Consider the following 12460-nt stretch of genomic DNA (forward strand, 5'->3'; position numbering starts at 1 on the left):
TCATTATTATTAAAGGACACTGGCTTAGATCCTCCTGGAGTTCAGATGGAAGGATAACCTTTCTGCCCCCTCCCACTATGCTCTTCTCTCTGCTGTTCAGTCTGGCTGAAGGGTCACTTCTCCTTACCCTCCTGCAGTTCACATGGCTAATTAATCAGTTATTGAATTTATTAAGTGCTTACTGTGTGCCATGTTTTGGGATACATAATCCAATTAGAAGCAGTCCCTGTCCCATAAGGGGCTCACAGTCTAAAAGGGAGGGAGACATTGTGTCTTATCCCCATTTTACAGGTGAAGAAAATGAGGCCCAGAGAGGCTAAGTGACTTGCCCAAGGTCACACAGCAGACAAACGGCAAAGCCAGGATTAGAACCCAGATCTTGTGCTGTTTCCCAAAATCCCCAGTAGATCCTCTACTACACCCACACCCACAATGTACACCCACATTTCACTGTCTATAAGGAAGCTTCCCCAGGAAAGTGAAAGGGTGAAAACTGTGACAGCCGGAAAAAAATCACTGCCTATAAGTAACCAGCTCTGCTCGTGGCAGTGATGGGGCACGGCACTCCTGAGGATTGGCACAGCACTCAGGGGTGGGAGAACCACTGCTGACAGAGAGACAGACCCCATTCCCCTGGTCACCTCCTCTGACCAGGTGAAACTTTGGAACAGTACCCAGTCCACTCCACCAAGGCATGGGCCCCTGAGAAGATCAGGTCAATCCCACTTTCTTTAGTGTTCTTATGGTGGAAGGGTTTGATATGCTGCCCATCATGTTTAGAGTTAGTTACCTAATGGGGGGGTTGCAACGGGAGAGAGAAATAGCAGGAAAGAGAGCTGGTCAAAGCAAATTCTGCTTGGGCTCTCCGATGCTCTGGCCATTTGCTGCCTCTGCTGGATTTTGCTCTCTGTGCTTTCCAAGCCACCCATGTCAAACCAAAACTCAGTCTGTACTCCTCCCTTGTGTTGACACAGCTGTTTCTTTCACTCAGGAATACCAGATGTGAAACCCCTAGTTGATACAGGTCAAAGGAGAAGAGAGAACTCTGTTTTTCTGGGTCATTAAATCATGATTGAATAATGAGCTGGATTCTCCTCTCTGACCTTGGGAGTCCAGAAACGATGAAGGGGAGGGAGGGAGAAGAGGTAGGGAGAGCCTCGAGTACAAACAATGAGCCCTCCTTTTGCTTCATTTCCGAGTTTTCTGCTCCAACTTGGAAGGATATTTTTCCGCAAAGCCTGAACCTCCAATTGCCATGCAAAGGTCTGGGAATGCTTTTCCAGGACAGAAACTGTGGTCATGGGATTAGGATGGCTGCCACTACCTATTTTCAGTTATATTGTACTCTATCAAATGCTGTAGTACAAGGCTCTACTCAGAGTAAGTGCTCAATAACTACGATTATTGATTAATTGATTGGTTCTCTATTAACCTTTAAAGGGCGCTTCTGCACAAAGCTGGGTCTGCTCAAGCAGTAGGATGATTCTGTTTGTATGGTATTCGTTGAGCACTTTCTATGTGCCAGGCGCTGGGTAGATACAAGCTAATCAGGTTGGACTCAGTCCATGTCCCACATGGGATAAATAGTCTTCTATCTTGAGTGCAAGGAAGGAGCATTCCCTCCATCTCCCTAGGTTAATTAATAACAATAATTGCATTTGTTAGTGCTTACTATGTGCCAGGCACTGTACTAAGTGCTGGGATGGATACAAGCAAATCGGGTTGGACACAGTCCCTGTCCCATATGGGACTCACAGTCTCAATCCCCATTTTACAGATGAGGTAACTGAGGCACAAAGAATTGAAGTGACTTGTTCGTGTACCCTGAAAGGAGGGGTTTTGCCTGTGGGCACTCAGATCCAGGTGCAGAAGAATAAAACAATGGACACACAAAGTCTTGCTATGAAAGCTATGGCTTTAATGCATAAACTGACGAAAGTTATGGCTCCAATGCACAAAACAGTCACAAACCCCGAACAAAAGTTATTACATCCCCCTAGAGTCCCACGAACCAAGTTATTACATCCCAATGTCTCACCCAACCGTGGGGTGGTTTGCACGCATGTACCGAACTCTAGCCCAGACCAACAGGCCCTTGATCCCTTTTTCCTCTCTAGTACTCAGCCAGTTGTTTACGGAGCCACAGACTGGGCATCCCCGGGTAATCCAAGCTCACTCCGAGCTGTCTTCACCTCCCCTCTGGGTTGCAAGGGGCAGCAGCTTTCCCATGGATTGAATTGTGGGGGAGAGTGGATCTGGAAGCCGGGCATCCGTAATCCACTGACAAACCGGGCGAGCATAGCGTATCACTGCCATTTCCTGGAAAAGATTATCTACCCGTAAAGCAGACATCGAGCTTCTTCCACCCGGGCCGTAGTCGACATAGAAATGTTTTGTGGAAATGGTGGGAAGGGAGGATTTTGGGGAATTTGGGTAAGATGTTTAGAGCCTGTCAAGTGCAACCTTGGGCCATATCTACAAACTGTGGCCTTCTTCCCGTGAACTACAAGTCTTTCATTGTACAGAACATTTCCCCGTACTTAAACAACTAAGAGCATGTAACAATTCCCAGAAAGCACGAGAAGGCAGGCCTCCCCAAAATGGAGTCAGTTTGGCTCGCTCTGGTCGGGCGACCAAGGACATACCTAGTGCCGCTATCACACTTGCCCAAGGTCAAAGAGGAGGCAAGTGGCAGAGGCTGGATTAGAGTCCATGATCTTCTAACTGCTAGGACCGTATTCTATCCGATACACTAATCAGGTCCCAACGGGGTGGTGGGGGAGAAGGTGATCACTCCCCATAGGTAACCAACTCTGCTCATGGCAAGAAGGGGGCACAGCACTCCTGAGGATTGGCATAGCACCCAGCGGTGGGAGAGCCACAGCTGACAGATAGACAGACCCCCCCCCCCGCCCCCCACTCCCTGGTCACCTCCCATGACCAGGTGAAACTTTGGAACACTATCCAACCTGCTCCACTGAGGCAGGGCCCCTGAGAAGTTCAGGCCAATTCCAATTTCCTTAGTGTTCTTGTGGTGCAAGGGATTGATGTGCTGCCCATCATGTTTAGAGTTGGTTGCCTACTGAGGATTGCAATGGGAGATGAGAATAGCAGAAGCATGGGTGGAGTGAATCTCTCCCACTGCGCTCCGCCGAAAAGGTGCCTAACTAGGGTATACAGGGGTCAGCTCCGTAGGGTGGATCAAGGAGGGACCAACGAGGCTGGAGAGAAATAAACACTGCCTCCACTCCCCAAAGTGTTTTGCTTCACAAAAGTTCCTCCTCACATATTGGCCAATTAGGGCCAAAGCTGCATGGCCTAAAATATCTGTCAGAAAGAGGGTTGTCAATCAATCCATCAATAGTATTTGTGGAATGCTTACTGTGTGCAGAGCACTGTACTATGTGCTTGGGAGAGTACAATATAATGAAGTGGGTAGACAGAGAAGCAGCGTGGCTCAGTGGAAAGAGCCCGGGCTTTGGAGTCAGAGGTCATGGGTTCAAATCCCAGCTCCGCCAAATGTCAGCTGTGTGACTCTGGCCAAGTCACTTCACTTTTCTGTGCCTCAGTACCCTCATCTGTAAAATGGGGATTAAGACTGTGAGCCCCCCATGGGACAACCTGATCACATTTTATCCTCCCCAGTGCTTAGAACAGTGCTTTGCACAGAGTAAGTACTTAACAAATACCATCATTATTATTAGTAGTAGTAGTAGTAGTATTATATTCCCTGCCCACCAGGAGTTGTCTTTTTTTTAATGGCATTTATTAAGTGCTTACTATGTGCCAGGCATTATGTTAAGGACTGGGATAGAACAGGGACAGGATCCAGCCTGATTTGCCTGTATCCACCCCAGCACTTAGTACAGTGCCTGGCACATAGTAAGCACTTAACAAATACCATAATTATCATTATTATTATTATAGGAGTTAATCAGGGTGGCCCCAATCCATATCCACATTGGACTGACAGTCTTAATCCTCATTTTACAGATGAGGTAACTGAAGGCCAGAGAAGTTAAGTGATTTGCGCAAGCTCACACAGCAGACAAGTGGCAGATCCAGGATTAGAACCCAGGTCCTGCTGACTTCTAGGCTCATGTTCAATCTACTAGGTCGTGCTGCTTATGGTTAGTGGGTCATTGTCCACCTTGAAAGGCCAGCCCTGCCCTACTGGAAATGGTTTTATAGGATCATAACTGGGATCTGTACCCTTTGAGCATCTGGCAATCACCCCACCCTTAGCCCCAGTACTTACGTACATATCCATAGTAGGTTTCTTTCTATTCATATCTTCTCCCCCTCTAGGATTTAAGCTCTTTGTGTGCACAGAACATGTCTACCAACTCTATTCACTTGTACTCTGTCAAGAGTTTAGTACAGTGCTCTGCAAAGAATAAGTGCTCAAGAAATACCATTAATTGATTGATTGAGCATGTCGGTGAGGGACCCTGCTTTGTCTTGCTTCTTTGGACTATTTGACACGATGTATTCAGGCTTTGAATTATGGGTCGAATTCGGTATCTCATTTAAAAAACCACCCAACGGCAGCAATCATAATAATTACTGTGGTATTTGCTAAGTGCTTACTATATTTCAAATATTTTGTCAAGCACCGAGGAGATATAATACCATCAGATCAGGCACAGTCACATGGTGCTCACAGTTTAGGGGGAAAGAACAAAAAATAAAATTTGTACATGGCCCAGAAATGCATTTCGACTTCTTATCAATAAAGTCAATAGCCACCTGAGGCCAAACAGTGAATATGTAACCCATGTCTGTTGAGATGGGAGAGTTGAGAAGAAAACAAATATTTTTATGAATCCAAATAGCTGTCCCTGGGTGATTCTGCAGAAAGCCTAATGTACTTTCCAAGCGCTTAGTACAGTGCTCTGCACACAGTAAGCGCTCAATAAATATGATTGATTGATTGATTGATTGATCTTTGTTAAGTGCTTACTATGTGCCAAGCACTAGGGATAGATACAGGTGGAATACAGTCCCACATGGGGTCTACAATCTAAATAGGAGGGAGAACAGAGATTGACTCTTCATTTACGGATGAGGAAACCAAAGCACAGAGAACTTAGGTGACTTACCCAAAGTCACACAACAGACAAGCAGCAGAGCCAGGAGTAAGAGTCTTCTGACTCCCGGGCCTGTGCTCTTTCTACTAGGCCAGCCTGCTTCACAGCTGTCTCTGACCCAGGCTTCTTCTAAGCTTCAAAAGGGTGAAAGGCACTGAAAGAGCACCACTACCTTTTTCTCCTTCAGTCTCTTCAAGGTGTCCAGAATCTCTCTGTTCCTCAGACTGTAGATAAGCGGGTTCACCATGGGAATCAACATCGAGTAGAACAGCGACACCACCTTGTCCCGGCTCTCAGAGTAGCTGGAGTTTAGACGCATGTACACAAAGAACCCTGAGCCATAGTAGAGGATCACGCAGGTCAGGTGAGAGGCACAGGTGGCGAAGGTCTTGTACCTGCCTCTCGCCGAGCGGATCATCAGAACAGCCACAGTGATATAACCGTAGGACAGGAGGACCACAAGCACCGACATCATTCCAATGATCACGCCCACAACGAAGGCCACGACTTGGGTGGTGGAAGTGTCAGAGCAGGACAGAGCCAGCAGAGGACGGAGGTCACAGAAGAAGTGATGGATAACATTGGGCCCGCAGAAGTCCTGCTGGTACAATAAGCCCGTTTGAGTCAGGCCGCTGAGGAATCCCCCCATATAGGCTGCAACCACCATTTTCCTACAGACGGAGGGAGACATGACGGTCGTGTACAGCAGTGGGGTACAGATGGCCGCATAGCGATCGTATGCCATAGCAGCCAGGATACAACATTCAGTCAGCCCAAACCCACTGAAGACAAAATACTGAGTGACACAGCCCATGAAGGAAATGGTCGTCTGCTCCTTGAAGAAGTCTGAGAGCATCTTGGGGATGACGGTAGAAGAGAAGCCCATGTCTGTGAAGGACAAATGACGGAGGAAGAAATACATGGGGATTTGGAGATGTGGAGAGATCTTGATCAGGCTGCTGAGTCCCAGGTTCCAGGTGACAGTCACAAGGTAGATGACTAAGAACAACACATAAAGGAATGTCCTGAGCTCTGGATGGTCTGAGAATCCCAGGAGGATGAACTCGGTAACCACCGTAGTGTTTCTTCCCCGAGACATTCACCCGCTCCCCGGTCTTCCAAGGTCAAGAAGAGAAACACCTGGAGAGCAGTTCCAACTGGAATCACAGTTGTTCACAGTCAGTGACAGATCAATCTCCCTCTAGACTGGAAGCTCCTTGTGGGCAGGGAGCATGTCTACCAACTCTGTTCTATTGTACTCTCCCAAGTCCCTCAAAATCAGTGCCCATTCAAAGTCAGAACAGAGTTGCAATGTAAGATGGCCTATTCTATTTTACCTTTGAGATAAAAGGCCTTAGCCCATTCCACTTTGCCTCACCATCCATTGTTAGAGTGCATCCAGTGGAACTCGGACAGAGCAGGACCCTGTCAACAATAATTTCATGCACCTAAGAGGAAGCAAGGGTTCACAAACCAACTATTCTATGCCATTGGCTCCCCTCATAACCTTGGCCAAATCAATTTGTTTTCTTAGCCCTCAGCATTCCCATCTTGCAAATGGCCATAATTTAAAGAATGCCTTCTTATTTGCATACAGAGCCTACTTAGATTGAAGTTCTCTGTGCTTCAGGTTCCTCATCTTTAAATGGGGATTCAATAGACTGTGAGCCCCATGTAGGACAGGAACTATGTTCAACCTGATTGGCTTGCATATAGCTTAGCTCTTAGTACAATAAGAAGATATTATTATAAGAATAATAATATATTTTTATATAATTCTTAAAAAATTATATTACTATAAGAAGGCATTTAAGAAGTACTTAGTTATATTTATTGAGCACTTACTTTGTGCAGAGTATGGTTCTTAGCTCTGGAGAGAGTCTAAATAACAGTATCATAGAGTTCATAGACGAGTTCATAGACACATTCCTTGCCTGCAATGAGCCTGACAAATAGTATTGTTATTATTCCTTGGGGTAGGGGGAATAAGGAGTTTCCTGAAAGTTTCATACAATAGCTTGGAGAAATGGCTTGGAGAGGAAAAGTGAAGCAATTGGACTCACCCAGTTACATGCTGGGCAGGGCAGTTCTCTCACCTCACCATTTTCTTCAGGCAGAGGAGGAGAAGAAGGAAAAAGAGGAGGAGGTGAAGGAGGAAGAGGAGAGGGATGAGGAGGAGGTGGAGGAGGAGGATCGGAAGGACTGTGGGGCCTCCTCAGTTCACAAATATTCATCCACACCCCCAGAGACCTCGTCTGAGCCGAGGAGGCCCCTCTCTCATTCTCACTTTGGGCAACCAATGTTAAATGAGGAGAGTGAGTCCTCACAAGAGTTCTTCTCTGTGGTTGTCAAAGTGGCCATAAAGGCTATGGCAGAAGGTGGCAGAAGGATGGTTTTAAAGTGTCAAGATTTAGCTAACCGAGAGTATGGCTACCAACTCTGTTATATCGTACTCTCCCAAGTACCTCAAAATCGATGCCCATTCAAAGTCAGGACAGATTTGCAATGTAAGTTACCTATTACGTTTTATCTTTGAGATAAAAAGCCTTATCCCATTCCACTTTGACTCACCATCCATTGTTAGAGTGCATCCAATGGACCTCAAACAGAGCAGGATGCTGTCAACCATACTCTCATTCACCTAAGAGGAAGCAGGGGTTCACAGACCAACTACTCTAAGCCACTGGATCCCCTCATAACCTTGGCCAAATCACTGTGTTTTCTTAGCCCTCAGCATTCCCATCTTGAAAATGGCCATAATTTCTTCATTCATTCATTCAATAGTATTTATTGAGCACCTACTGTGTGCAGAGCACTGTACTAAGCGCTTGGGAAGTACAAGTTTGCAAGATATAAAGACGGTCACTACCCAACAGTGGGGTCACAGTCTAGAAGGGGGAGACAGAGAACAAAACAAAACATATTAACAAAATAAAATAAATAGAATAAATATGTACAAGTAAAATAAATAAATAGAGTAATAAATATGTACAAACATATGTACATATATACAGGTGCTGTGGGGAAGGGAAGGAGGTAAGTTGGGGGGATGGTGAGGGAGGGGAGGGGGAGAGGAAGGAGGGGGCTCAGTCTGGGAAGGCTTCCTGGAGGAGGTGAGCTCTCAGTAGGGCCTTGAAGGGAGGAAGAGAGCTAGCTTGGCAGATGTGGGGAGGGAGGGAATTCCAGGCCAGGGAGATGACGTGGGCTGGGGGTCGATGGTAGGACAGGCGAGAACAAGGCCCAGTGAGGAGGTGAGCGACAGAGGAGCGGAGGGTGCGGGCTGGGCTGGAGAAGGAGAGAAGGGAGGTGAGGTAGGAGGGGGTGAGGTGATGGACAGCCTTGAAGCCCAGGGTGAGGAGTTTCTGCCTGATGCATAGGTTGATTGGTAGACACTGGAGATTTTTGAGGAGGGGAGTAACATGCCCAGAGCATTTCTGCACAATGACGATTCGGGCAGCAGCGTGAAGTATAGATTGAAATGGGGAGAAACAGGAGGATGGGAGATCAGAGAGGAGGCTGATGCAGTAATGCAGTTGGGATAGGATGATGTATTGAACCAGCAGGGTAGTAGTTTGGATGGAGAGGAAAGGGTGGATCTTGGCGATAGCTTACATCTTAGTACAATGTTTGGCACATAAGAAGTACTTAATTATATTTATTAAGCACTTACTGTGTTCAGAGTATGTTTCTAAGCTCTTGAGAGAGTAGAAGATAGCAGTATAACGGAGTTCATAGATGACTTCCCTGCCTGCAATGAGCTTAACAAATATTATTATTATTATTCCTTGGGGTAGGGGGAATAAAGAGTTTCATGAAAGTTTCATATAATAGCCTTGAGAAATGGCTAGAAGAGGAAAAGTAAAGCAATTGGACTCACCCTGTTACTTGCTGGGCAGGGCCGTTCTTTTACCTCACCATTGTCTTCAGGTCGAGGAGGAGAAGAAGGAAAAAGAGAAGGTGGTGAAGCAGGAAGAGGAGAAGGATGAGGAGGAGGAAAAGAGGAGAAGGGGAAGGATTGTGGGGACTCCTCAGTTCACAAAATCTTTACCCTCACCCCCAGAGACCTCGTCTGAGCCGAGGTGGCCTCTCTCACATTCTCACTTTGGGAAACCGATGTTAACTGAGGAGAGTGAGCCCTCACAAGACTTCTCTGTGGTTGTCAAAGTGGCCATAAAGGCTATGGCATAAGGATGGTTTTAAAGTGTCAAGATTTAGCTACCCTTCTCCTCTGAGATTTCCCTGTCCCTCCCTTATGGGTCCAAGACCAGGAGAAAACAAATCATTAGAATTATTTCTTTCCATGAGTTAATTATGCTCAGTGGAGGGTGGAGAGTTTTAGGGGCTTTTCCCATTGGGCCAGTTCCTTCTAGCTCCAAGTTTTTGCTTTGGTGAACTAGATTCAAATGGGGCTTCATTTATGGGTCGTGTGAGATGGTCAATGCTTAATTTAGGGCAACATTTGCTCTGGAACCTCTAGACCTATTTTAATTATGGAAGTAGAACATGAATATCTTAGTTTTTATAAGCATCCAATGCGTACAATGCAGTATTACTCAAGTAGGTGGTTCTTTCAAATGTCTGACTTTGTATAGGTATAATATATATTAATGTATATATATATATATCATACATCTTTTTTATAATCAAAGAGGTCACCATTGATAGTGGTGGTAGTGGTATTCTACTCTCAATGCATATGCCGCTGGAAATGCAGTTTTGTTGTCATAGGTAATAGTATTCATTCAGTGTCTACTTTCTGGGGTGGGGACACCTCTCAGGGTCACATGAAGAGAGTTTCCAGTCCTCTACCAGTCTCAACTATGGGAGGGAGAGTCAAGCAGGCATACCTATTCCAATGCTAGCTTGGGGACTAGCAAGTGGAAGGCAATCTGCTACAAGTCAAAACTCACCTATGCTGGGTAGTAGCGACAGGGGAGAGAGTTGAGGGCTTAGACTCGGGTTTAGGTATAGACTCAGGTTTACTGCATGGAAGGAGGCAATGGTAAACCTCTTCTGCATTTTTACCAAGAAAGCCCTATGGATCCACTACCAGGGTGATTGCAAATGGAGGTGGGACATTCTGGGAGAGATGTGTCCATGGCGTCACTATGGTTCGGACGCGACTCAGCAGCATAAGACTACAACAGCAGCTTGCCAGGGGCACTGTACCAGGCGCTTGGGAAATACAGAATAACAAAGTACTGCAGTCCCTGCCCTCAAGGAGCTTACACTTACAAAGGGTTCTGGAGTTTACAAAAAAACTGTTGCAACTGGAAGGGTCAAAATACATTTTTAAAATGAAAAAATATCTACACACAAGGGATAAGGAGGGTATAAAAAGTAGACTGTGAGGTTCTATTTTTAAAAGAGAGTATTTGTCAACTGATTGTTATGTGCTGGTCACTGTACTAAGCATTGGAGTAGATACAAGTTCATCGGGTTAGACACAGTCCTTGTCCCATATAGTGCTCAGAGTCTTAATCCCCTTAGGACAGATGAGGTAGTTGTGGTCTTAGATTTAGGATGGCTGCCACTATCCGTTCTCTGTTCTGTTATACTCTCCCAAGCGCTTAGTACTATTCTCTACACAGAGTAAGTGCTCAATAACTATGATTATTGATTAATAGATTGGTTCTCTATAAACATTTGTAGGGCACTTCTGAACAAAGCTGGGTCTGGTCAATCAGCAGGATGATTATGTTTGTATGGCAGTTGTTGAGTACCTACTATGTGCCAGGCACTGGGTAGATACAAGCTAATCAGGTTGGACACAGTTCATGTCCCACATGGCATAAATAGTCTTATATCTTGTGTGCAAGGAAAGAGCATTCCCTCCACCTCTCTAGGATAATTAATAGCAATAATTGTATTTGTTAAGTGCTTACTATGTGCCAGGCACTGTACTAAGTGCTGGGGTGGATACAAGCAAATTGGGTTGGACACAGTCCCTGTCCCCTATGGGGCTCACAGTCTCAATCCCCGTTTGGCAGATGAGGTAATTGAGGCACAAAGAAGTGAAGTAACTTGCTCATGTGCTCTGAAAGGAGGGGTTTTGCCTGTGGGCACTCAGATCCAGGTACAGATGAATGAAAGAAATGGACACACCAAGTCTTGCTATGAAAGCTATGGCTCCAGTGCCCGAAACATTCACAAACCCTGACCTAAAGTTATTCCATCCCCCTAGAGTCCCATGAACAAAGTTATTACATCCGCTAAGGGCCCAATGTCTCGCCTAACTGCGGGGTGGTTTGCACGCACATACCGACCTCTAGCCCAGATGAACAGGCCCTTGATCCATTTTTCCTCTCTTGTACTCAGCAAGTCATTTACAGAGCTTTGGACCGGGAATCCTCAGGTAATCCAAGCTCACTCTGGGCTGTTTAAACTTTCCCTCTGGGTTACAAGGGTCAGCTGCTTACCCATGGATTTAATTCCGGGGGGAAGTGGATCTGGAAGCTGGGCATCCGTAATCCACTGACCAACCAGGCGAGCATAGCGTATCACTGCCATTTTCTGGAAAAGATTACCTACCTGTAGAGAGGGACATCTAATACAGTCTCTGCCACTTACCTGCTCTGTGACCTTGGGCAAGTATGATAGATGCCCTAGGTATGTTCTCAGTCGCCTGACCAAAGCAAACAAAGGTTTGTATGTGCTGCCCATCATGTTTAGAGTTAGTTGGCTATGGAGGGTTGCGACTGGAGAGGGGAATAGGAGAAGCATGGGTGGAGTGAATCTCTCCCAGCTGCGCTCTGCCGAAAAGGTACCTAACTAGGGTGTGCTGGGGTCAGCGCCCTAGGGTGGATCCAGGAGGGACCACTGAGGCTGGTGATAAATCATCACTGCCTCTGCTCCCAGGTCCTTTTGACTCCTAGGCTCCTGCTCTATCCTGTGAATCCCTTCCCTAACCAAAATTCATGGCCCAAGTTAACAGAACATGTAAGAGGTGGAACTGGGAATAGAACAAGCTGAGTAAATTGAAACCCTGGTGATGATGGATAGAATTTGTGAGCTTATCATCCAGTAAAACCTCAATAAACTGTTAATAGTAATCTAAGAGAAGCTCTCATTTCTATGTCATCTTTAGACAGTAAGCTCGTTGTGGGCAGGGAACGTGTCTCCCAACTTTGTTGTTTTGTACTCTCCCAAGCACTTAGTACAGTGCTCTGCCCTCAGTGAACACTCCATAAATACCATAGATTGATCTATGCCTATCTGCCTTCTATAAGATGCTTGAGAGCCCAGCTGTGTTTCTTTTTCTTCTCTCATCCCATCAGTAAATGGTATTTTTGGAATTCTGACTGTGGGCAGAGCTCTGTATTAAGCACTTAGAAGGGTACAAAACATTAGACATGCTCCCTCCCCTCATT

The 12460-nt window shown here is 45.9% G+C and overlaps 1 protein-coding gene across 1 annotated transcript; it reads right to left on the bottom strand.

Annotated features, from left to right (window-relative positions):
* Window positions 1–5226: 5226 nt before the first annotated feature.
* Window positions 5227–6189, bottom strand: LOC119944102 (olfactory receptor 5A2-like). Its single transcript, XM_038765322.1, has one exon. It carries the CDS (start codon window positions 6187–6189, stop codon window positions 5227–5229), a length of 963 nt encoding a protein of 320 aa, XP_038621250.1.
* Between the last annotated feature and the right edge of the window lie 6271 nt (window positions 6190–12460).

Source organism: Tachyglossus aculeatus, chromosome 22 (genome assembly GCF_015852505.1).
Source record: "Tachyglossus aculeatus isolate mTacAcu1 chromosome 22, mTacAcu1.pri, whole genome shotgun sequence".
NCBI lineage: Eukaryota > Metazoa > Chordata > Mammalia > Monotremata > Tachyglossidae > Tachyglossus > Tachyglossus aculeatus.